The sequence below is a fragment of the Ovis aries genome, chromosome 8 (genome assembly GCF_016772045.2).
Source record: "Ovis aries strain OAR_USU_Benz2616 breed Rambouillet chromosome 8, ARS-UI_Ramb_v3.0, whole genome shotgun sequence".
Taxonomy (NCBI): domain Eukaryota; kingdom Metazoa; phylum Chordata; class Mammalia; order Artiodactyla; family Bovidae; genus Ovis; species Ovis aries.
The window spans coordinates 83,097,635-83,124,608 of record NC_056061.1 but is presented as its reverse complement, the minus strand read 5'-3'; the positions used below and the strand labels follow the sequence as shown (position 1 = coordinate 83,124,608).

General features: G+C 46.8%; 1 protein-coding gene across 1 annotated transcript; it reads left to right on the top strand.

Annotated features, from left to right (window-relative positions):
• Positions 1-17,460: 17,460 nt before the first annotated feature.
• On the top strand, positions 17,461-26,973 carry TAGAP (T cell activation RhoGTPase activating protein). The gene is made up of 10 exons (XM_004011434.5): positions 17,461-17,571; positions 18,164-18,248; positions 18,337-18,390; positions 18,684-18,747; positions 20,020-20,183; positions 20,839-21,000; positions 21,458-21,567; positions 22,970-23,165; positions 23,899-24,013; positions 24,916-26,973. The coding sequence occupies exons 2-10, from the start codon at positions 18,222-18,224 to the stop codon at positions 26,178-26,180; spliced, it is 2,157 nt and encodes a 718-aa protein (XP_004011483.4). The 5' UTR covers positions 17,461-17,571; positions 18,164-18,221; the 3' UTR covers positions 26,181-26,973.
• Position 26,974: the final 1 nt, after the last annotated feature.

Here is a 26,974-nt window from a genome sequence, read left to right as displayed (position 1 = left end):
TCCCAGGCAAGAACACTGGAGTGGGTTGCCATTTCCTCCTCCAGGGGAGTTTCCTGACCCAGGCATCAAACCCATGCCTCCTGTGGCTCCTGCATTGGCAGGCAGTCTCTTTACCACTGGGCCACCTGGGAAACCCAATAAATATGGAGGAACAACTTAAAACAAGTTATCATTCACTTAAAGTCTGTGTAACAGGAAATGACCACCATTCATCTGTTGAGCCACAGACCCCTGGAGACCCGTTGAGAGACACCAGGCAGGCTCCCCAGGAAGACAGTGGGGGACCCTCGGCTGTTTGACGGTCACAGCCATGCCACACGGGTCCCCACGTTCCTCAGGGGAGACTTGGGCTCCCGTGTGACTCTGGGTCCCAGATTTGGCTTCTTTTTCAGGGGAAGAAGTAAATCCCTTTCTTGAGAAAAAAAAAAAAAGCAGTACAGGAAATATTTATATGTTTAACTCATAGAGTGAATTTTGAGCAAAATTTGTAATCTCCATGTCCAGAGATGATTGCTGAGATACCGTAGAAGCTCCCTTCCTTCCTTAACGTCTTTCAACCCATCGTGACTAAAACTAACCAAACAAGCAAAAGTAATGCAGGAAGGCAAACGAACCACAAAATCAAAACCCACAGGAAGGGAGGTATCCCGCTTAGGACTGGAAGGACACCGGCGGCCTGCACCCGGGCTGCTCGTGCCGACGTCTGCCTGGAGGACTCTTGTCTGCAGGGGTCGATGTCTTCCATCTTTGGCCATTCTCACTGACAGTTCCAGTTTCAGGATTTCCATGTCACGTTGTCCCACTGTCTGTTCCTGGGTGGACTGTGCATGTTTTCGTTTTGAAACCCTGTCTGCCCCTCCCTCCACGGCCAGCAGGAAGGTAGCACCTCCTGCAGCGATGGCGCCAGCCCCTCTCGGGAGCGGGGAGAAGGCCATGAGCCCCTCTGGCTGGCTCCAGAAGCACTCCGCTGTGGAGGATGAGCAAAGATCAGCTAGACAAATCTGGGAGACGTTCCCGCAGACTCGAGTGTTGAATAGATTCCATAGCACAGTCCGTTGAATTTGTGAATTAATTCCCGTTGTTGGATTTAGGCAAACATCCTCTATCCTGCTCTCAGAGTCCCTGGTTATCCACAGAATTCCCCCCCTCAGTTGAGAAATGTCTCACATATTTATCTGGTAGCCTGGCTTTTTCTGTGAAATGCTTTCAATTAGAGAAAATGGGAACTGAGTGACTTTTGTTTAAGGAAGTCCCATCTGCCTGATCACATTCAGGAGACTTTGAGAAGGAGAAGGAAGAGAAGAACCGCCAAAATTTCCTCTTGGGCCATTATTTCTGAATAAGAACTTGAGCAACCTCACTCAAGAAGGTGGGGTTTTCACCCCAGTTAACTGATGCCCCTCTGGAGAGCCAGAGCGGCTTATGCCCCCGCCCCGGGCCCCCCGGGCTTCCCGCCCTTCTCCTCCAGTGCCTCAGGCTTGAGCGTCTGCTGCTTCAGAGCCGCTTGCTTTCCTCTCCGCTTTGTCGTTATCTGTAGACTTTAACATCAGGCAGAGAGCCGACGCGAACCCCTTGACAGGGAAACAAATGCAGACATACTTCCTGTCAGTGAAATATATGTCTATGGATTTACACACACACACACACACACAAACCCATATGCCAAATCCTTAACTCGAATGAAGTGCCTTAGGACATGACGGTGTCTCGAGAGGCCTGGTGTGAGGTGATGCAGCTAAAATGAGGCTGTTGGGATGCGGGATGCTCTGTGACGCGGTGAGAGCCAGTGTCGTTATGAGAAGAGGAGGTTAGGACACCCAGAGAGACCCCAGGGACGTGCACCGCAGAGGAAAGGCCCTGTGGGGGCACCGCGGGAAGGCGGCCGTTCTGCAAGCCAAGGGGCGAGGCCTCAGGAGAACCCAAACCCGCAGACACCTCCATCTTGGCCTGCTACGCTCTGTGCTTAGCCGCTCAGTTGTGTCTCTTTGCGACCCCGTGTAGCCCGCCACACTCCTCTGTCCTTGGGATTCTGCAGGCAAGAATACTGGAGTGGGTTGCCATTTCCTCCTCCAGGGGATCTTCCTGACCCAGGGATCGAACCCAGGTTTCCCAAATTGCAGGCGGATTCTTTACCGTCTGAGCTACCAGGCAAGTTCCAGCCTCTAGAACTGTGAAAAATACATTTCAATTGTTTAAGCCACCCAGTCTGTGGTATTTTGTCGTGGCAGCCCTAGCAAACCAGTGTGTATGTGTGTGTGTGTGTGTGTGTGTGTGCATGCACACGCAGGCGCATGAGTGTAATATGAGGAGGTAAAATCTGAGTGGTTAGTTGCGAGGCACAGCCTTCTGGTTTAATTACTCCTAGATGCTGAATCACACAAGCATGTTGACCAGTAGAGGCCCTTTCGAGACTGTGGCGTGAGAAGCCCCATTCCCCACCCCCGCCCCGGCTCTGCCTGCCTGTCCACAAAACCGTAGTGGAGCTGGGGCTCCCCTCCTTCCACTGAAGAACCACAGACTGTCTCCACAAGAGCTAGGTTTGAGTTCCTACCATCAGAACCGAGATTACGAATGCCGTCAGCAGCTACTGACTTGGAAAACCAAAGTGATGGGAATGGAACACAATACATGCTCCTTGAGCCTGGGAACCATGTCCTTTTCCCAGATTTTTCAACACCCAGTTAAGCACTTCGCCCACTGACTGACTGTAAATAATATCAGAAGTAAATTTACAGAAGTAGTTCAATTCCCGGAGCCCTCAGAGACAATCGTTCTTTTCTGGAATTTGTTTCAGTATATTATTCAAAGTTCTGGCTACTTTAGCTTTCAGTTTTGCATCTGAAAGCTTCCTGATATATAATTTGCATCCGTGGATACTGGTGTGTTTTTTTTTTAGCATCCTTCACTGGTTGATTTTTATTTTACATCTCTACAGTCTGCTTTAAATGTTGTCATCATGAAAAATGCATCACACTCAGTGTGAGAAATACCATATCAATAGTTCGTGTTCATCGTTGTTATGTAGTCACTAAGTCATGTCGACTCTTTGGCATCCCCATGGACTGTAGCCTGCCAGGCTCCTCTGTCCATGGGATTCTCCAGGCAAGAATATTGGAGTGGGTTGCCATTTCCTTCTCCAGGGGATCTTCCCGACCCAGGGATCGAACCCGTGTCTCCTTACATTGCCTGCATTGCAGGAGCTGCCAAATAAGTCCCAATAGGTCATGAAGCTGCTTTCAAATGAAGACTCCCACTGAGAAAGAGGTTAAATCAGTGCTTTTTAAAATCAGCACTGGCAGTGCAACGCAGAGCTGGCCTCATGGCCCTTGTGCAGAAGTCACGAGTACAGTTCCTGGAGTCCCTTTTGGTCTCAGTCTTCTATTCCTGAGTAACAACCACCCCAAAACACAGTCTCTTACACAACAGCAGTTTCTGATTTTCCTGACTATTGGCTGGAGCTCCTCTGCTGGTTTCACGTGTCCTCACTCAGATGACACCCTTCAGCCGGAGAGTCCCTGCGGTCTGCGAGTGGGTGCTGGCTGGGCAGGGCACCTGGCCGCTCCTCCACGCAGCCTTTCATCCTCCAGAAAGCGAGCGTGGCTGCCCACACGGCCATCTCAGAGCTGCATGCAGGAGACCAAAAGCTGGAGCTTCTGGGCAACTGCAGACCCAGGCTTCAGAATGCACATGACATCCCTTTTGTCACACCCTACAGGGCAGAGCAAGTCGTGAGAGCAGCTCAGCTTCAGGGGGTGGGGAAGTAGATGCCATCGCTTGCTGGGAGCAGCTGTACAGAATTCGTGGCCACTTTTGATCAACCGCAAGATTGCAGCAGATCCTAAGTCACCCCAGCTCCCTCCCTCTGTGAGCAGAAGAGAGTGGGTCAGGACAGTGGTTCTCCGGGACTGGTGTTCTGAGACGGGAAACGGACCCAGCCTCCCACCCTGCCCAGGAGCACACCTGCTGCTTCGAAGCTCGTCCAGGGCTGGAATTGCAGAAAAGGATCCAGGTGTAGAATTAACAGATCAGTTTACCCCGAAAGCTGTTGCTAAGATCTCTGGACCTCAAGTTTGGCTGCCTATTGCAATTCTCTGTAGAATTTTTTTTTTTTTAATACCGATGTCTGGATCCCATCTTCAGAAATGACAGTTTCACTGGTTGGTATAAGAAATGGCTTTGGTATTGGGGATTTTTAAAAGCTCCCCCAAGGGATTCTAGTGTGCAGCTAAGTGTACAAAGGACTGCAGCTTAAACTTGAAACTAGCTTTTCTTGTATGGCAAGAAAGATTCAACATTTATGTATTCTATCTACCTGGTCATTTGTGATGTGTAAGAGAAAGGACAATGTTTTACACACACACACACACGCACACACAGCATGTTGTGGTAGATGGCAGTAAAGGAAGCTCTCCTTCAAGTGTTTAGGAATTTGCAGAAGGGCGTCTGTAGATAGCCCAGCCCTCCTAATGAGGAACAGACACCCTGTGGGCAAACAGCCGACTTCACGGTTCAGAACGAGCCAATGTAACTTGTGGTCCATTTGGTTTCCTTAACCCAGGGCCACTGGAAGTGAGTCACCAACAGGTGGATTACCACATTTTTGTGAAGAAAAAAAAAAAAAAGTAAAATCAGCAAAGCTTCTGTTTTCATTTGATTTTCTAAGTGAATCAAGAGTGGTTGTTATCTCTCTGGCGGTCTATTAAAGGTTCTTGGGATTATTCTGGACACGAGAGGTTGCACAGTTCCTTTGGAGTAGCCCCTGTCCCAAAGTCTATTCTGGAAAAACAGCATCAAGCATAGCAACCAGGATCTGAGATGCATTCGCTATCTGATAAAGCAGAAGTGTCACTTCTGACTGGGGAAGCTGTCATTTTTCTCATTCTTACAGATGAACATTTGTGAACTTCCTACTGGGCCCCCCGGGGACTGTCTCAGGGTATCAGAATGAATTTCTCTCCTGTAAGGACCTGCAGGCTCATTTCAGGGGCAAGACAAATGCTTGCAAGCCAGCAAAGTGCTGGGATTGTGGAATAGCCCAGTGATTATAAAGATGTCGCTACGTAAACCACCCCAGTGCCCAGGATGCAGGAGTAAATACATCTACTTTTTCTGGCACTTCTCTCGGAGGCTTCCCAAGAATGGTCTGCAGCCCAGTCTGGGACTGCTGGGGGATGTATAGTTCCTGGGCCTTTCCCCAGAGCTGCTGAGTCAGAGGAGCTAGGTTCAAGGCCCACGGTCAGGGTTTTAATGTGTCCTCCAGGTGATGCTGGGCTTCCCTGGTACCTCAGCTGATAAAGAATCTGCCTGCAATGCAGGAGACCCTGGTTTGATTCCTGGGTCAGGAGGATCCCCTGGAGAAGGGATAGGCTACCCACTCCAGTATTCTTGGGCTTCCCCGGTGGCTCAGACAGTAAAGAATCAGCCTGCAATGCGGGAGACCTGGGTTCGATCCCTGGGCTGGGAAGAACCTCCGGACCAGGCCGTGGCAACCCATGGAGAAGGAAATGGCAATCCATTACAGTATTCTTGCCTGGAGAATTCCTGGCAGGCTACAGTCCATGGGATCACAAAGAGTCGGACATGACTGACTAACACACACCAGGTGATGCTGATAAGTGCTCAAATTTGAGCAACACTATTTGGCAAATTTTGGGGGGCGGAAAACGTTGCTTTTTGAGATTTACTGAACTTCTCACAAAAGATACATCTCAGAGAAATGGCATTTGGGCTCAGTTTTGCCATCAACATATATAAAATTTAGGACAGACACAAGAACAGTTTTTAAAAAATATGTGGTTATTAACATTCTGTATGTTTTATGGCCCAAAGGCAGGAGGCAAAACCTTGTGATTCTTTTATCTGTAGGAAAAACCCAGGAGTCACGGGCTACAAAGAACACAGCAGGGCCCTGGTTCAGTTTATCCACTCCCGGAAGGGGAGAGCTAAGCAATTAAGAATATCAGTGGTGTGTACTGGTGACCACACACTCTCCCATAGCTTAGTGTAAATTTGTTCTTATTCTTTCGATCCATTTTCTTATCCCCCTTCCTCTAAGGAAGGTTATCAGGCTTACCAGAATCATCATGGATTCATCTTGACCCCTCTGCCCAAAGGCTCTCGCTGTTTAGTCACTGAGTCGTGTCCGACTCTTTGTGACCCCACATCCTGTAGCCCACCAGGCTTCTCTGTCCTTGGGATTTCCCAGGCAAGAATACTGGAGTGCATTCCCATTTCCTACTCCATCTGAGCAACATCCCGAGAGCTAAATCAGAACCAGTCTGGACAGGAGCATCCGAGAGGCTCCCATCACCCAGGGAAAAAAGGCACTCATGGTCCTGGCCACTAACGGGTGGTCGGTGGCTGAACCTGGAAACGGGGAGACCAAGCCATCCTTCAATCACAGAGCCCTCGTCACTGACAGCCCTGCTCAGGCTAGGTTGGGGCTCACATAGAAACCCCTGCCTCTTGTGGGAGCTTCGACCACACTGCCCTACCTACGGCCACAGCATCCTGAACCCCCAGCCCCGGGAGCTGACACCACCTTCAGAGGCCTTTCCCAGGAGACTTTCTCAGGAGACACCAAATAAGGCATAGTGTCTGAGAAAAGGACCACACAGATTCAAAGTGACAAATACTTTTCTTTTTAAAAATTTAAGCAAGGAGGTAAAAACCCTGGATAATTTTTTTCACATGACAAATGAAAAAAAGCATTGAGTTTTTTTTTTTTAAAAATCAAAGAAAATTAGAAGAAATATCTCTTTAAAAAGTATTTTGGAAACAGGCTAACTAAACATTTTTCCACAGTTACTACTTTTTTAGTTCGGATTTTTTTTTTTTAACAAATGCTGCACATGAATTTTGTAGACTGCTAACAAAGAACCTCAACTGTCATAATTTTCTGTTTTTCTTCAAAAAATCTGCTGAATTACGCTGTAGTTAAAAGATGCTCAGAGTTCCCAACTTATCCTTTTTTGACATCGTGTTTTCTTTGTGCAGTTTTGGGGGCCAAAATACGATCATGGAGGTTTCTTTAGTTCTTAAACTGATCTATGCAAGTAAGTTGGAGCGTTGCATTGACTATGGCATGGAGGTGGTTATATCATCAGCAATTCACAGATTCTAATCTCCTAATCTCAAGATAGTTTATTTCTAATTCTTTATCGTGACCTCAATAAGTGGGGAAGGCAGTTTAAAAAGAACATTTTGTCCTAGCCTTTCTTATTTTTCAAGCCAGCTTTCTGAAAACACTGAGTTCCTCAAATGTTATTTTATGCTGAGACAATTTTGTATTCCAATACAAAGATATATTATCACAAAGATCTGGGAGGCAGATTTAAAATATATATGTATCCACCACAAAAATGCAGGCGTTTTGTGGACACAGCAAATCATTCTGCAAGAAACAATGATACCTGCAATGTTAGGGACGCTGTGGCCCAGCAAACCTCGGGGATATTCAGGTAACTGTCGAGCCGTAGGAAAGTTAAAGTTTGGCTGGAGGACAGCCCTTTTCCTACCAGGAAGAAGAATGACCCTAAAGGATGTGGGCTGGATTTCCTCTGCCCCAGCCTAAACCCCCACCTAGCCTCGGTCCCGAGCACCCTCCATGAGCCCTGGGCTGGGAGAGGGTGGGACGTCTCTCCCCACCCCATCCATGCACCGACAGACATCCATGGATGTTTCTTAGAGGAGAGGCAGGCAAGGAGTTTTACTGTTAGTTCACTACAACCACAGTCATCTAACGAAAAAGGAATTTAGCATAGCCGAGTGCTCTGCAGGTCAGAGAATCCCATGCCCTCACTTAAAGGTGAGACCTGAGCCCAGGCTGGCTGGAGGACTCAGGACAGTGGAGAGTTCACAGCAGAGAGAGGAAAAGTCTTGGACCATAGCTGACTCCACCGCGCTCTGGTCCTCCTCAGCTGCACAGAATGGAACCTGATCTCCAGGGCCAGTTCAGTTCAGTTGCTCAGTCGTGTCCGACTCTTTGCGACCCCATGGACTGCAGCATGCCAGGCCTCCCTGTCCATCACCAACTCCCGGAGTTCACTCAAACTCACGTTCATTGAGTCAGTGATGCCATCCAGCCATCTCATCCTCTGTCGTCCCCTTCTCCTCCTGCCTTTAATCCTTCCCAGCATCAGGGTCTTTTCCAATGGGTCAGTTCTGCACATCAGATGGTCAAAGTATTGGAGTTTCAGCTTCAGCATGAGTCCTTCCAATGAATATTCAAGACTGATCTCCTTTAGGATGGACTGGTTGGATCTCCTTGCAGTCCAAGGGACTCTCAAGAGTCTTCTCCAACACCACAGTTCAATTCTTTGGCGCTCAGCTTTCTTTATAGTTCAACTCTCACATCCATACATGACTCCTGGAAAAACCATAGCCTTGACTAGATGGCTCCGGGGCAGGGGAAGTCAGAGGATCTGAGAGGAAACATCGCAGGATTTCCTGCCCCCAGAGAAGTGAGGCTTCGGTCGGTGGAGGGTGGGAGGTGATGAGACAGTCGTGACTGTGCCCTCCAAGTTCACTGACACAGTCAGCACCCAGGCGCTGAGCCCTGCTGTCTCAAACCTGTCTCAGGTGAGGCCTCCTTACCTCAGCCAAAACCAGAAAGTCTGCCGGCCTAATTCTAAAGAGCCGGTGTCAACGTCAGCCTGCCAGTCATGACGGCCAGACCTGCCAGGAGCAGACATCCTTAAGGTCTTAAGCATTAAGCACTGCCCTGTCACTGTCGCTTCACAACAGAGGAGAAAGAGGCCGAGTAACACCTTTCAACCCCAATAAACATAGAGCAAGATTTAATTGCTTTCACGTAGTAACAGAATTTTGTTGTGGGAGGTAATAGAAGTGTATAAACGCCTGCTCTGTACCATGCACTGTTCAGGGCACTTGACAGAAGGCGGAGGTTGGCCCCTGGTTTCTGGAGATGCAGGGTGATCACCTGCAGAACCAGGGAAGGAAGCTTGATCCCTTCTGCAAGGGTCTGTGGGATGCATCTTAGGGAGACGGGGCTTGAGCTGGACTCAGAGGAAGGGAACGAGAGGCTTCCACTAGGCTGTGGTGAGCAGCCTTCCAGGGAGGGGAGAGCTTCACCTCAGGGGGGCAGGAGGACCGCACCGTTGCTGCTGTTCAGCCGTTCAGTCGTGTCCGACTCTGCGACCCCACGGACTGCAGCACGCCAGGCTTCCCTGTGCTTCACTGTCTCCTGGAGTTTGCTCAAACTCATGTCCGTTGAGTCGGTGATGCCATCCAACCATCTCATCCTCTGCCGCCCCCTTCTCCTTTTGCCTTCGGTCTTTTCCAGCATCAGGATCTTTTCCAGTAAGTCGTAAGTGACCAAAGTATTGGAGCTTCAGCTTCCACATCAGTCCTTCCAATGAACATTCAGAGTTGATCTCCTTGCTGTCCAAGGGACTAAAAGTGTAGTGTACTTTCTAGGGAATAACAAGATTCTGTGGCTAAAACATGACAGGTTGGGGAGCTTAGAATGGAAAGACTGGTTCTCAAGTGGTCGTTTCCATGGCAAGATGGGTAACACTGCCCAGCCCCTCTGGAAAATATGGGGTGAATGACTCGTAAGTCTTGGTCACAGCTGTCAGGACGGGAGTGGTAACAGCCTTTATGAAAGGGTATCAAGAGTCAGCCTGGAGCAGCAGGAAGAAACCTGAGTGCTCTCGGTAACACCCAAAAATACGCACTCAGCTCGACTCCATCACGAAGTGTATTGCCTTTAGACACTTGGCCCAGTAAAAACAGAACAAGTTCTTGGGAGAAAAAAATCGTTTGTGACCGTGAGCTAAGCAATAAACATCCTAATACGAGGATCATCTTTATGTGTTTCTTCAACCTGCCTGCCTGTCTTGCCTATTTCTTGTTGTTGTTCAGTCACTCAGTCATATCTGACTCTTTGCGACCCCATGGACTGCAGCACGCCAGGCCTCCCTGTCTATTTCTGCTTTCTAGCAAAAGCCGTTTAAGTTCCTTCCATGTTCTGACTTAACATGTTCCGTGTTAAGTTCCTTTCCAACTCTTGCCATGCAGGGTAAGAACATGCTTTCTGAAAGAAATTATAAGACTATGGAGAGAGTGAAAATGATCTTTTCTCTTTTGGTTGTTTTTTGACAGTGAAGTGAAAGTCGCTCAGTGGTGTCCAACTCTTTGCTACTCCATGGACTATACAGTCCATGGTATTCTCCAGGCCAGAATACGAGCGTGGGTAGCCTTTTCCTCCTACAGGGGATCTTCCCAACCCAGGGATCAAACTCAGGTCTCCCACATTGCAGGTGGATTCTTTACCAGCTGAGCCACAAGGGAAGCCCTTCCAAATTTCACAGTGTATTCACAGATGTTTCAACTCTTGTCCAGAGAAGCCGCAGTCAAACGTACTCTGAGGTTTTCAGAATCAGTGGTGTAGGACCTGGCCCTTCCTACTTGGTTTCCACAGTGGGAGCCACGTGTCGAGAGGGGCAGCACTCACGGTGGGTGAGGTGGTCATCTCCTCCGTCACCACCAGGACCACCTGCTGATGCAGCTTTCCATCAGTTACAAAACTTACCTGTTGTTTGGATGATGACCGTCAGACTCTTCCAAGGGCATGGAAAATGGCCCTTCCCACTTGGCTCTCCATCAACCGTCCAGTCCATAAGAAGAGCCAAAAGATATTACTACTTGCAATTGCCAGGGCTCTAACTCTCTCTTCTTTTGACATGTGGGAGTGTGTGTGCTCAGTGGTGTCCGACTCTTTGCAACCCCATGGACTGTAGTCCGCCAGGCTCCTCTGTCCATGGGATTCTCCAGACAAGAATACGGGAGCAGATTGCCATTTCCTACTCCAGGGAATTTTCCTGATTCAGGAATCAAACCTGCATCTCTTAAGTCTCCTGAATTGGCAGATGGATTCCTTACCACTGCGCCACTTGGGAAGCCCCTTCTTTTGACATACTTACTACTAACTTCACTAAAATAGGATGTTGTTGGCTGATGGAAGAATTATAGACAAATGAAAAATGCTAATCTGTCTATGGAACTGTTTCTGTAGGTCACTGAGCCTTTGGTGCTATGCATTATTTTTTAAGATGATGTAAACTGTATTCTGGTGGTTTAGCCGCTAAGCTGTGTCCGACTCTTTCGATCCCATGTACTGTAGCCTGCCAGGCTCCTCTGTCCATGGGATTTTCCAGGCAAGAATACTGGAGTGGGTTGTCATTTCCTTCTCCAAGGGGTCTTCCCAATCCAGGAATCAAACCTAGGTCTCCTGCATTGAAGGCAGGTTATTTACCAACTGAGCTATGAGGGAAGCCCCTCAAATTGTATTCAATTGATTATTACTAATGAAACTGACGGAAGGAGATTTTGAAGTTTCAGGACAACATCCTAAATCTGACTCTGTCTGCTAGGTAAGCGCTCCCCATAGGGATGCACCTGAATTCGCCTGGTCTATATCGGTATACTGGGTCTAGGCATCTCGTTTCCACTGATAAATGAAGCCCTTGAAGGATTGTCCTTAAGGGAAATCATGGAAAGACTACTGGCCTTAGTATCCAGAGACCCAGGTTCAACAGAGTGAACTTGGGTAAATGAACTGACACAAGGAGCCCCAAGTGACTCAGCTGTAAGATGGGGGGGTGACTGCTCGGTGTTGTTCTAAAGATGATGTCAGATGAAGTGTCTGAAAATGCCTGGGACAATACAGTGAACGTAGTAGGTGTTCAGTAAGCATCTCACCAGCCCTCCCTTTAGCCTTGAACTGTTAGAATGCAGAGCTGATGATGGATGTCATGCAAGAACGTTGCCTACTGAGAAGGGTCTTGGTCTGTTTTGGGGGTGGAAGGCGTGGGGGCAGCAAGGGTTGAATAGAAGAAGCTGGAAGCCCCTATATCCCAGGAGAGAATGGGATTTAAAACAGGGAAGGTTTACAGGAGAGGGGACAGGTTTCACTCTGACATAGCCAGGAGCCTTCTGCTGAATCAGGGAATGGCTTCCTCAGGAGTAGGAATGCCCTCAGAAAGAGAAGACCTCAAGAACAGTGTCAAAGAGGCAATTTGGAGGGGGTGCTGCAAACATAAAAACATCGGGATATGAGCAGAACGTTAAATTCATTGCTCACTTAAAACTCTGATTCAGGGTCAGTAAATATCCGTGTCTAGTCCCATAATTCAGTCTCCAAAAGAAGAGGAAAAAAGTGGAGAAGAAGGAGAAAACAGAATTGAATATAATTTATAGTATTTGCATTTTAAGCATTTTCTTCCTTTTAAAAAGGCCCAAAGTTATCACAACATAATTAACAAACACATTCTGTTTTTTCAAAAGAGTTGTTACTGAAACACGTAATGGACATGCTCATATGTGTTTCTTATAATAATAGATTCGCTAATTCATAATAAAGACATGATCCTCTACATGAAAACATATATATAACCCCCCAGCAACAATCAAATTTCATTTAAAAATTCACAAAGTTTTAAATGACACATCCAAAGAGAAACAGCACTTCTCTTACATCCAGCTTCCTCATTTTTCATATGTCGATGGCTGAGTTTAGAGTTTATCTATAGGACATTTGTGTCATTAGGAGAACTGCGAGTAAGTGTAGTGAAGTGACCACCATAAGGGACACAAGACTCGGAAGTGGAGGGAAGGGGTGAGGACCACCCTGGGGCAGCTACCAACACAGAGGCACCGTGGGAAACGTGGGGAATCACAGTGCTGCGGATGAAAGCGAGCAGGAGAGAATCCCGTCCTCCCTCCAAGACTTGTCGAGCCGCTAACAGAAAACACGCAATGAGGAGCGATGGACCATCGGACAGCGCACCTTGGCAAGGATTTGCGTTTGAAAATGGCTATGGAAAAGGCAATGGCACCCCACTGCAGCACTCTTGCCTGGAAAATCCCATGGAGGAGGAGCCTGGTGACACGACTGAGCGACTTCACTTTCACTTTTCACTTTCATGCATTGGAGAAGGAAATGGCAGCCCACTCCAGTGTTCTTGCCTGGAGAATCCCAGAGATGGGGGAGCCTGGTGGGCTGCCGGCTATGGGGTCACACAGAGTCGGACACGACTGAAGCGACTTAGCAGCAGCAGAGTGAGGATAACAGGGAAACAAGACACGTATGTGGAATTTTCTCACATGGAAAGATATGATGGATATTGGCTGTTCTCAAACTCTGTTGGTCTCAGGAAAACTTTACAAAATTATTGACAACTCTAAAGCTCTCTGATTTATGTAAGTTATATCTACCCATACGTATCTTAGGATAAATGAAAACTGAGAAAAATTTAAAACACAGGAAAATGCAAGCCGGCATTCCCATAGCTATCAAAACATCCCATATCACTGTTACAAAATAGTTTGACTTTGTGGACTCTGCTGAAAGGGCTCCAGGGGTCCCTGAACACACTTTGAGAACCTCTAATAACATAAGTTTTTGAGCCCCAGCTTGGGCTTGTCAGAAAAGGCAAAATGTGGGTCCACGATTCCCTCACCCATCTCTCACTAGAGCAACCAACTTTAAAAATGCTTTTTTTTTTAATTTTATATATCCGGATTCTAGATTCATCTGCTTCTGAATATGAGGACTTCCCTGGTGGTCTAATGGTTAAGAATCTGCGCTTCCACTGCTGAGGGCCTGCATTTGATCCCTGGTCAAGGAACTAAAATCCCACATGCTGTGCAGTGCAGCCAAAAAAAAATATATATATATATAATCCCATGGCAAGAGGAAAAAAAAAGGTTTTAAATCACTGGTAGAATGTGGGGCAAAGGGCATAACATAACAGCTGTAAAGATGAGGAAAAAAATATGGTCTTCATTTTAAAAAAAAAAAAAAGGAAATATGTCAGTTGAGGCTGGATAGTTTGGTTGTAAGAGCAGTGCCAACATGAAGTTTCTTAGAATAACTTTAAAAAGTATCCAATGAAAAATTCATAAAACACACACATATATATAGTAGTAATACTCTATGTGACTACTTCAAAAGTAAATGTATTTATACAGAAATTATTAATTGAGTACCTGCCACTTCCTGACTCGAGGATAGGATAGCATCCTGTGCTGTGCTTCATTGTGTCGGACTCCTTGTGACCCCATGGACCGTAGCCCCCCCACCAGGCTCCTCTGTCCATGGAATTTTCCAGGCAAGAATACCGGAGTGGATTGTCATTTCCTCCTCCTCCAGGAGATCTTCCCGACCCAGGGTTCAGACCCATGACTGTTGTATCTCCTGCATTGGCAGGCAGATTCTTTACCACGGAGCCACCATAATGCCCTTTTTCGTAGCAGTAAATTGAAATCAGTGAGTTCATTCCAGAGTTTTCTAAGGGGAAAGGGATGCTGAGAGAACAGTAGCATCTGCAGTCGTGGTAGGAGGGCTGCGTGAACCCTGGCAGTTTTAAGAGAGGGTGCCTCCAGCTGGAAACCTAGACACCAACTCCATCCTGAGGTCACCCCCCGAGACACCGAGTTAGGGGGCAAATTTTAACAGCTCTGTGCTTCAGCTTCTCAAAGTGTGCCTCGTCATGACCTCCTTTCAGTATAAAGACAATAGTACTATCCATATGAAAAAGGCTGAGAATTTCAGGTGCTAATAATGAATTAAGTTTAGGTATTTGTCAACTTTTTGTTGAAGAGTAACAAACATACAGAAATGTACACTTAAGACTAGCAGCGCCAGCTTCAGTCCTAAAAGATGATGCTGTTAAAGTGCGGCACTCAACATGCCAGCAAATCTGGAAAACTCAGCAGTGGCCACAGGACTGGAGAACGTCAGTTTTCATTCTAATCCCAAAGAAGGGCAATGCCAAAGAATGTTACAAATACCAGACAATTGTGCTTATTTCACATGTTAGCAAGGTTATGCTCAAAATCCTTCAAGTTAGGCTTCAGTAGTATGTGAACCAAGAACTTCGAGATGCACAAGCTGGGTTTCGAAAAGGCAGAAGAACCAGAGATCAAATTCCCAACTTTCATTGGATCATGGAGAAATGAGGAGTTGTCGAAAAACATCTGTTTCTGCTTCATTGACTCGCCTAAAGCCTTGACTGTATAGATCACAACAAATTGTGGAAAATTCTTAAAGAGCTGGGAATACCAGACCACCTTACCTGTCTGCTGAGAAACCTGTATGCAGGTCAAGAAGCAACAGTTAGATCCAGACTTGAAACACTGACTGCCTGGTTCAAAATTGGGAAAGGATTACATCAAGGCTGTATATTTTCACCCTTCTTAACTTATACTCAAAGTACATAATGCAAAATGCCAGGCTGAATGAATCACTGGCTGGAATCAAGATTGCCACGAAAAATATCAAGAACCTCAGACAATGCAGATGATACCAGTCTAATGGCAGAAAATGAAGAGGAACTGAAGAGTCTCTTGATGAGGGTGAAAGAGAGTGAAAAGCTGGCTAAAAACTCAGTATTCAAAAAACTAAGATCATGGCATCCCGTTCATGGCAAATAGAAGGGGGAAAAGTGGATGCAGTGACAGATTTTATTTTCTTGGCTCCAAAATCACTGCGGATCCTGACTGCAGCCATGAAATTAAAAGATGCTTGCTCCTTGGAAGGAAAGCTATGACCAACCTAGACAGCATCTTTAAAAGCAGAGACATCACTTTGTCTGTATAGTCAAAGGTACAATTTTCCTAGTAGACATGTACATGTGAGAGTTGGCCCATAAAGAAGAATGAGCACCAGAGAATTTATTCTTTTGAACTGTGGTGTTGGAGAAGACTCTTGAGAGTCCCTTGGACTGCAGAGAGACCAAACCAGTCAATCCTAAAAGAAATCAGTCTTGAATTGGAAGGACTGATGCTGAAGCTGACACTCTAATACCTTGGCCACCTGATGCGAAGAGCCAGCTCATTGGAAATAAGACCCTGATGCTGGGGAAGATTGAGGGCAGGAGGAGAAGGGGGCAACAGATGGTTAGATAGCATCACTGACTTAATAGAATTTGAGCAAACTCCTGGAGATCGGGGCTTCCCGGGTGCGCCCCAGGGGGCGCTAGTGGTAAAGGACCCCCCTGCCAATGCAGGAGACATAAGAGACGCAGGTTTGATCCTTAAGTTGGGAAGAACCCCTGGAGAAGGAAATGGCAACCCACTCCAGCATTCTTGCCTGGGAAATTCCATGAACAGAGGAGCCTGGGGGGCTACAGTCCATGGGATCCCTAAGAGTCGGACACGACTGAATCGATTTGGCAGCAGCAGCAGGTGGTGCTAGTGGTAAAGAACCTTCCTGACAATGCAGGAGACGTAAGAGACACGGGTTCAATCCCTCAATCAGGAAGATCTCTTAGAGGAGGGCATGGCAACCCATTCCACTCTTCTTGCCAGAATTTCCAGGTCAGAGGAGCCTGGCGGGCTACAGTCCATAGAGTTGCAAAGAGTCAGACATGACTTAGCAACTGAACAACCACAACAACCAGATCAAGAGGTGGAACCCTCCTTGGAGTCAAGAGATGGACCCTCTCTGACCCGCTCAGAGTCACTACCCAGCCCTACAGAAATGCCATGCTGGCTTCTAATGACACAGATTACTTTTGCTATGCTGGGGCTCTGCGTGCAAGGCACACTCTTTTGCGTCTGGCCTCTTTCACTCAACATTATTTTCTGAAACCCAGTCATGTCATTGAGCGTAGTTGTCGACTATTCATTCTCAGGACTCTGTAGGACTCCACTGTGTGAAAATGCGTCACACTGTATGTATCCATTCTGGTGCCAGGGTATTTGAGTCACTTCATATATAGCCTAAGCCACAGGAAAGACCAGAGATTCTCTTTCATCCAGAAGGTCGGATCCACAAATGAAATTCACCATCTCCTTTCTACTTTCAAATGTCCAATCAAAGGAGATCATTTTCCTCCCACATCAGGATTAGAGCTGATCTGACTATGACTTAAGTACTGAGTTAAGGAAGAGGTTAACATGTAGACAGCCTGCTCTGGTGGACTCGTCATAATCCTAAAGGAAACTGACCTGACTTTGGATGATGACTGCGTTTCAAAAGAGGCAGCATGTCTTGACTTTCTTGGAGGGACCACATCCCACAGCTAGAGGGTGCTTATCAATGTACAGAGGAGACCGTGGATGGGTGGGGAGACCACACCCAAACAGGATATCAAAATAAAGGGCACCTGAAATGATCACTTTAGAAAATATGACGATGTTTACGTACAGAATAACACAATTTCTTATTCACACATCCCACCTGTGAGATGAATCAGAGCCTTCACCTATGGCCGTATGTCATCTTTTCCACTCTCAGTGGTTTACAGATGTTGGACTTTGAAGTTGAAGAAGAAAAAAAAAGAACCAGAGCTGCCCTAAAAGAAATGAGGAAGTGAGAGCTCTGCAGTGTCTGGCCCAGGCCACAGCCCATGATGCTCTTTCCGGTCTCAGTAACATTTCCACCTGCCCGCCCCTTCTCCCTTATAATGCAGAACACGTGAAGTTAGAGCCATTCAGTCTCCTCGCTCACACTGGATTAGTAGGAGCAGAGTGTCATGTTATTTTTCCAATTTTCCACAGTTCACGGGAGGTAAAAGAAGTCTGGCTGGAGGCCCTCCGAGGGTAAGTACCATAAATCGGCCTGACACGCAGCTGCCTGGCGGGGTCACTGGGCTTTGAGATCGTATCCAACAAAAATGGGTTTCACATAGTGTTATGAAGAGTAAACTCAGACAGCTTTGCTTTCATGGGAAGCCAGCACTTCGGGGGCTCTAGGAATTCTGTACATTATCTTTGTTTTATGTCTGCCATAAGCAGCGTCCTGGGGATCCATTGTTTTCCCTTTTCAGGTTACATGAGACAATCTGCGCAGAGCCCTTAACACAGTGCCCTGGCACATAGTGAACTCTCCTCCCAAAATGTTAGTTGTCATGCTAGCTGTTACTCAGATTATCTCCTGATGGGAACTTAATAAATGAGAAGCAAAGTTTGGCGTGATGAAGATGTCAGGCTTAAAGCTTTTAGAAAGTAGTGTGTTCAGATGCTGTGTTTAATAGCACAGCATGTTTTAAGACATCTGGTAACACATAACTGACTTTAAATGAACACTTTTCTAACTAGTAGTTTCAGACTTTGTGTTTTGGCAGAGTGGGGCTGAAACTGGCCATTGCGTTCCGTATTTCCTCCTCACTCTTTCCCGAATGATTTTTCGTAGACAAAGCCAAGGCCACCCAGGAGCAAAATTCATCACCGGACCGTCAGCCCGAACTCCAATGAAGCTGACAAGCAGCTGTCATGCCGTATGTGCCCCTCTTACACTGCTGCCTCGGACTTTCTCACGGCGAGGGTCAAAGATGTTTACCTAATTCGACTTCTTTTCTCTTGTAGTCAAAAACACTAAATGCCTGTGATATGGAGACATTAATTGAATGTCAATCAGAGGTAAGAAAGCTGTTTTTCAAACTTTTTATCTGCACTGTGAGATAGAAAACTTTGTTTTAATTGAATATCATGCATGTTGTTTAGTTATCAGAATAGAAAATCAACATGATAAGTTGTAGTAAACACTAATATTAATTGAGATCTTGCGTCATGATAAGCAAGATAGTAATATTGACTCTGAAAAAAATTAATGGACTACTAACTGTTGATATGAATAAATTGGTGAATATATTTTGTGGGGAAAGACTAGGCCGATTTCTTCAATCATTAATTTTAATTAAATATATTTTTAGGGTATCAAGGAACATCCTCTGTTGGCATCATGTGAGAGTGAAGATAATATCTGCCAGCTAATTGGTGAGTTTTGAAAACACACTGATCTTTTATGTAAATGCTAACAACCAGTGTTCTTGGTTTGCCAAACCACAGTGCTTTACTAGGAATTTTTTTTCCGAAGTGTTCTCTTAAAGACCACAGAACATTAACCCTGGCATGGCAGGAAGGCTCCAGCTCACTAGACAGCAAGTGCTCTGAGGAAAAGATCCTCCCCAAGTCAACGTCTCCCCATCCAGAGGGGTCTTCGTGGGGTTACAGATCTCCTGGCCACTCTGTTCTGACAATTAAAGTGTGCATACGTTTCCACTCTCACCCTCCTCTAATGGAGAATGATTCTAAGAGCACACAAAGCAACTGTTGCTGTCTTAAATCCCAAAGAATCCGCCGTTCAGTCAATTTTTCCTACAATTCATTGGGTAGTAATGTAACCCTGACCCAGTTCTCTTGAACTGTAAGGACAAGCCAATTCTCTATCCATCCTCTTCACTGGCCTGTATGAAAAGTATAGAACCATGTGCTAATGCATTTAGAAAGTATAGCTTTTTTTTTTTAATTAGGAAAAAAAAAAAGGAGAGAGAGGAAAACAGAGAAAGAAGTAAACTCATGAGTGGTTATACCCATTGTGCAGACATCTTCAGGATTTTGCAAGGACAGATTATCCTGGAAATTTTTTCCTGAGCATTTCCAATTGCCAGGTCTAGGTTCTAACCTCCCTGCTCTTGCCTAACACGTCCACAGGGAAAACCCTGCAGCTGACTGCAGGCGGACTAGCTCCCTCTAGTGGTGGGTGCTAGCGCGACCGCTGAGGTTTAACAGCCCGCCCAGCCTAGAGCCTTCAAAATGGTTTTGAGCAAGTCACTTCCTGTAAGTTTCGTTTTCTTCACTAGTCAGGGAAGGAATTAAAATAATCTCTTTCACATCAGAAATAGCCACCAACTAGCCACCGTGGTTATTAAGGTCAATATGTTAAGATGGTTGTTTATGACCTGCCTAGTTAAGCTTTGCTCATTTTCTATAGCAAACAGCTGGTAAAGAGTAAAAAACAGGAAAGGTGGAGACTTTGAGGAACCTTGGTGTTGCTGTTGAGGGGCTGGTTGCCCTGGTAACAATGTGGTTGTTTTCTGGGTTGATTTTTCTAGATTAAGGTTCACACCCTTTGCTTCCTGAGTTTTTCGAAACTGTTTCTCCCACATGGCAAACCATAAATGACAGTATCTGTTGTCTTAGGTGGATCCTTCCTTGCTTATCAGTATGTTAATCTAATTTCTCCTTCCCTTGTTTGCTTGGCCGTAGAAATCAAGAAGAGAAAGAAGGTGTCTAACTGGCTCTTTCTCATGAGAAGGCTTTCTTCTTCATCAGATGTTTCTGCAGCTTCGGAGCCAGAATTGAAGACATCCCTTTTCGATCAGCCCTTGTCAGCCATCTGCAGTGACAACACGCTCCCGGGACCCATTCAGGTAGGCACACGTTCACCCAGAACCTACTTCAGTTTTCTGTGAAAAGTCCTCGGGAAACCTGAGTGGCTTTCTCATGCTAAACTTGTTGGGGTGGGGTTTTCAGTTTTTTCTCCACGTTTGGAAATGGTGTTCCCACCTAAGAATGCAGTCAGGAGGACACATGATGGCTTACATTATAGAAATTAGTTGTATTTGCCAATGAGCTCAGGTCAATGGTCCCTCCATCCTTCTGACTTAATGGAGTGAAGAAGGCTGAAAATGTGTAGCTTCTGAAAAACCAACAGATTCATGGAGTTTGTGATCAGACATCCAGTGTTTACATGGAATGACTTGAGAGGAGGAAGGCCCAAAATCATTTTAGGCTGTGCAAATTCCAGCTCTCCCAATGTACCTGCTCTTAGAAAAACGGCAGGGTCGAGAGATGGTTGAAAGCAACTGGACTGAAAGGAAACTCTTGTTAAGACTGTCTTAGTATCCTGGAGAACTAACTTTTATGGAGAGGGTATTGTATAGCAGGTAAAGTTAGCTACTGTTCATGTCCACTATTTAAATTCTTTCTCCTACCGAAATACAGATTTTTCCTCTATTGGTAGCAGCAACGTGTGTCTTCAAACCACGGGTAACAATTTCCTATTTCTATACCCCTTCCCTTTAGGATATTCTCACTATTCTATGCCTGAAAGGCCCTTCCACTGAAGGAATATTCAGGAAAGCAGCCAATGAGAAAGCCCGCAAAGAGCTGAAGGAGGAGCTCAGCTCCGGAAACGTGGTGGACCTGAGAAGCCTCCCTGTGCACCTCCTGGCGGTGGTCCTCAAGGTGGGTCCCCAGCACCTGTGCCAAACAACAAGCTGATGGGCTCTGACACACTGACTCTCAGGGAATGAGAAACGGGCTCTTCGCCCCACACAGCAAAGGCAACTGATCATGGAGTTGAACTGTTTTAGTGAAGCCTTCATTTATTTGTATCAGCATCTCTGTTTCTGTGATCCCAGATTCCAACCAAGAAGTGTTGTACTTCTTCCCAAATTTATCTGAGAACAGGCGCTTGGACTGTCCCACAGCCAAGTCTGTTCCCCTGAGTCTGGTGGCCCCTTGGCTAGTGGCCTTAACCATGCCCGTTGTTAGGAAAGTTGCTGAGAGACAAGCTGGGGGGAGACTTCAGGCTCATTGGATGCAGGCAGGAAGGGCACAGACTCCTGAGAGGGGACCAATGAGACGGAAGTTAGGATGGCAGTGTGTTATGTAACATGAACGGTCCCCTTCCTCCCTCCAGGACTTCCTCAGAAGTATTCCGCTGAAGCTCCTGTCCTGTGACCTGTTTGAAGAGTGGATGGGAGCCCTGGCCAAGCAGAGCGAGGAGGACCGGATAGAGGCCCTGAAACAGTAAGTCACCCATGCAGTCTCCGCCCAGGGGTTCCTCATCCAACTGTCAGAGTGTTTCATGTATGTTGCAACACTGAAGGAGTTCGAGTGGAATCACTCACCTACTCCTAGAATACAAATCTAAAGGTATCCTGGAAATGTTTAAAAAGTAGTTGTTTTTTTAGCCAAATGAAAGGAGGCACCTCTGTCAAAAGGTAGAAAGTGAACTTCAGTACTCACAAATCCCAACAGGTGGGGAGTCTAAAAATACAAGTAGTTCAAGAAGGTATGAAATAAACTCACAGATGAAAGCCTCGGAGCAGGCTAACCAGCCACATGTAGGAACTTGGGATCTTCTTCACCTGTCCACACTGATTTCATGCAAAGCAACAATTCTCCCATAAAACATCCCTTAGTAAACAGTCTGCAAGGGCTTGTTTGTTGACAAAATTCCATAGTGTATTTATTTCATATTCTTATAATCAACCAAAATGAAAACTCTATAAAAATAAATTCCAACAGCAGCAGAAACAATACCATATAGAAATGAAAGTGTGACCTGTTAGTGCCTAGAAAATGTTACACACCTAACTTCACAATATCAGCACTTTTGCCAAATCCTATGAAAGTGTGTCTATATATGATAATTGTCTCACATGGCTAAGTATTATCAATGACATATTTATTGAACTGAAGGCATTAGTGTGTCTGTCCCAAAATAAGAATCCTGAGATTACCACAATAAACTTCTGCTTATAGACACAAAGGTCTTTCTTAACAGTATCTTATGAGAAACAAATGATCCTTATGTTAGAACCACCATTTCTTTTTTTGAAAATATGAGGCTTTACAATTCTAATTTATTAGTCATTGTACCAATGTTGCCCTTTTAGTGCTGTCCTCATTATTTTTATGAACACGCTCTTCTAAACTGATTTATTCTTCATAAAGCTTTCTCAGAATGGTATAAAAAATGTGTCTTCTTCATTTGATGAACACAGTTCAAAAAAAGGCAAATGATTGTATTCTTTAGAAAAACCAGTCTTGTGGTATTAGAAGCAGGAAGACGTTCTATATGGCTAAATGGTTTCTCAACAAAATGATTTTCAAAATGTATTAAAGTTTACTGCAGGAGTTAATGATTCATCATCTAAGATCTGTGTAGAGTAAATGGCTGTGTTACTGGTGTCAGGATCATAGAGGCCAGTTTTATAGGGCTTCAAGCTCTTGTGATTCACTGATTCATTCCTTGTCAGTTGCCACTGCAAGTAACTGAATGAGCGTTTCACAATATTTCTTGTGAAAACAGACCTTCCTCATTTTAAAGGAAGCCTGGGTCAGGCAGCAACTTTCAGCTTGCTCCCCTCAAGCCAGATAGGCCATGAACCTCCCCTAAAACCAGCTTTCCCCACCTCCATCCCAGGGTTGCAGATAAGCTCCCGCGGCCCAACCACCTGCTGCTCAAGCACCTGGTCTCCGTGCTGCACGTGATCAGCAAGAACTCCGAGGTCAACCGGATGGACGCCAGCAATCTCGCCATCTGCATTGGGCCCAACGTGCTGAGCCCGGAAAACGAGCACAGTCTATCGCTGGAAGCCCGGAGAGACCTGAACGATAAGGTTTGTGCCCGGCTATTTCTGAGAAACTCGACATCTGCTTGTCAGAGCCAAGCAGTGAGGTCTGCTGTGGCCCCAGGTCCACCCTCTCAGGTGCATCCACTGGATGAGACCCGGTAAAGCCAGGTCATCATCCTACGAGACAGGGGACAGTGATGCCTGTCTCCACCGCGGTTTCCAGAATGGAAAGGCCCTTTCACTTTGCTCTTTTTGTGCATCACACTCTATCAGTTCAGCTACCAATCAGGGCAACTCCTTTAATGAACATTTTGGTTACTTTAAAGTAATACATTTTTTAAATTCACAAAGTTAAAAGGCATAATCTTAAAAATGATTTTCACAAAGGTGATTGTTACCAATTTTCTGAATGCTCCTTTCAGACCCAGTAAACATCTGGTATGTTGATTTTGAAAGTGAAAATGTTGGTTGCTCAGTCGTGTCTGCCTCTTTTTGACCCCATGGACTAGCCCACCAGGCTCCTCTGTCCATGGAATTCTCCAGGCAAGAACACTGGAGTGGGTAGCCATTCTCTTCTCCAGGGGATGTTCCCAACCCAGGGATCGAACCCAGGTCTCCTGCATTGCAGGCAGATTCCTTACCACCTGAGCCACCAGGGAAGCCCATTTTGGCACCTCCCTAACTGCTGACCCTCCCTGTGTCCCCCTTGGTAAACTTCTTCCATTAAAAATAAATAAAGATGTCATTAAGCTGACAAGCAATTAACTTCTCCTCACAGGTTAAGACACTGGTGGAATTCCTCATCGATAACTGCTTTGAAATATTTGGGGAAGACTTTCCAGCACATTCCAGAATTGCTTCTGATGACTCCCTGGAACACACGGACAGTTCAGGTATGGAATGTGTTCTCAGTTGACTCTGACTGTGGGGTCAAGTTCATGCCTGGCTACAAATCCAGCCCAGTAACGTACAGCACCCCTGGTATCTGAAGAAGTTAGCAACACACATCACCAGATCAGAGTAGACACAGGTCTGTAGGGAAGTCATCAAGCAGGGAAACTTTTCTCTTGAATTTTCCTGCACTATTTCCTCAGGCTGCAGCCTGGCGCCTTCCCCTTCTTAGTCTAAATCATGAAGAACTGCTCCTTTTACAGAGGAATCTTTGGCTAGAGGATTGGGGTAAGAAACTTTTGTTTCCACACAATGGAATATGGGTCTAATGTGGGTCTGTTTAAATAGAGATGAAAGTGAAAGTGTTAATTGCTCAGTCCTGTCCAACTCTTTGCAACCCCATTGACTGTAGCCTGCCAGGCTCCTCTGTTCATGGAATTCTCCAGGCAAGAATACTGGAGTGGGTAACCATTCCCTTCTCCAGGGGATCTTCCCAACCCAGGAATCGAACCCAGTTCTCCTGCCTTGCAGACAGGTTCTTTACAGTCTGAACCACCAAAATGGGGATGGATCCAATGAAAAGAGCCATCCAGAGGATCAGCTTTTAAATCTAAGATCAATAAATTTTCAGAGGAGCGCTGTTTTCTCTCTTTTCTCATTTTTTTGCTCTCTCTCTCAACCTCTCTCTCTTCATTTTCCTACTTATCTTCTCCACCTCAAAATAGTAGACATGGAAAGAAACAAGACTTGAATGTGGCCAGTTGTCTTTCATAACAAGCCCCAAATCAGCTTAGCTTCACCGAATTCCCTAGTGCCATACTTGATGTTAGTAGGGTGGACGGTGCTAAAGTGAATTTCTAGAAGGAACTGAACAAAACCTCAGCTGTCCCTTACCTTCCCCCAGACATGTCGACCCTGCAGAACGACTCAGCCTACGACAGCAACGACCCTGACCACGACGTGGAGCCTGCGGGCTCCCCGATCGCGCAGCCCCCAGGGCCCCCGGAAGTGGCTGCTGGCGGCGTGGAACCCAAAGCCCCGCTGCGCCCTTGGGAGCCCGTGGTCAGCACCACGGCCAGGCTGAAGGGCTTCCTCGGGCAACCTGAGCGGAGGTACTCGGACCCCAGCGCTGCATCCTCCCCGGAGTGCCTCGAGGGCAGAAGAGCAAACCCGAAACTCACGCGAAGCCAGGACGACTTCACCGCCGTGGCCCAGGCAGCCTCCCGCTTTGCCGGCGAGGAAGCCGAGGACCCGTTTCCCGAGGAGGTGTTTCCTGCAGCCGAAGGCGGGGCCCAGAGGCCCCGGGACCTGGGGGAGCAGAGCCCGACTCAGGGCTCAGTGTCACCGTGCGCACGGGTCCCCAAAGCCGCCTCCAGTGGCTCCCTGGACGCTTTCTCCGACAGCTCGCCCCTGGCCTCTCCTTCCAGCCCCCAGAGAAACTTCTTCACCAGACACCAGTCTTTCACCAAGGCTGAGAAAAGCAAGCCCAACAGAGAAATTAAAAAACACTCCATGTCATTCTCCTTCGCCTCTCACCAAAGAGTGCTGACCAAAACGCGCAGCTTTGGAGCCGCGAAGTCCAAGGGCTGCCCCCAAGACCAGGAGAAGCGAGGTTCCAGGAAAGAAAGCCAGCTCGCCGGCCGGATCGTCCAGGAAAGCCTGTCGGACGCCCTCGGCCAAGCCGCGCTGGGCTTTAACTCGGGAGCCTACACCCTCTCGGTGGAGGATGTGTTCCGGCTGGTGGATCAGAGGCACCCCGGCCGCCCCCCCTCTTACGAGGAGGCCGTGCGGCTCCAGGCGCTGGAGCTCGCCTCCCGCGGGGGCCAGACGGTGGGCAGCCTAAGGGCCCGCGTGCTGAGCCTGGACGCGGGGCTGCTGCCTCCCCTCCCTGCCCACCCCCACGGGGACTCGAGAAACATCCGCGGGCCGGAGCCCCTGGACGGGCTCCGACGGGGGCCAGGGACCGAGACCTGGAGGCAGAGCCTGCCGGACTGCGCTCCTAGGGACGCGGCAGGACAGGTGACGGTCCCCAGGACATCCGAGCTGCAGCGGCTGAGAACCGCGTCCGAGACGCAGCAGAAGGGCAGGCAGGCCGTCCTGGCCCGGCGGTGTAGCCAGCCCGTGTTTGACGCCGAGCAGCTCCGGTTCGCTAAGGAATCCTACATCTAGCGCGGCCCCTCTGTACACAATGGGAACTGCCTTTAGACTCTTGTTTTCCGAAAAGTCGTGAATAAGCTCCTCTGGCAAGTTGTGTTTGAGACCTCCTCCGGGAGGACAGCCACACAACTGCACACCAGCACTCTGTGCGCCTGATTTGTACAACGTGTAGCACATGTAAAAAACGCATCCTAGACAAGGCATTGGGCACACGTACGCAGATGCATGTGTATATATGTTTGTGAGCTTGCGCCAAACTGCATTGCTGTTCTTGGCCTCCTGGAGGGCTTTGTTTTTTTTTTAAGTGGTTAGTGTCTAAAAATAATGTTTTCTGTTTTTGGCATTGCCTCAAACGGCATGCCAAGTTTCTTATTTTCCACAAACTCCATTTAGGAGAAAACGTCTGTCTCTGTTAGGAGTTTCCTCTAATAAGCCGCTTTGTGATAACTAATCACCTCAGTAGGATGGAAGGAACAGACTGCAAGGAATAGAGTTCAGTGTTTGGAGTTATCAAAGGGCATTATAAACTCCAGTTTAAAAAAAAAAAAAAAGGTTGTTGTTAACAATGCATGAAAAATACTTCTATGTGTCCCTTAACTGTCTAATTTGAAATTTGGGTAAGTTAGTGAAAATGCATTATATTATGCATCATTAACTGATGTCAAGCACTTTGAGTTTCTTTGTAGTTCAATGGTATCTTCTCCGATAGTATGGAGGAAATTACTTCATACGCTTTGGGGCGGTCGTATGTAAAACTTCAATATTATCTCACTACAATAAATTGCCTTCCTTATTTCAAAGTAAAC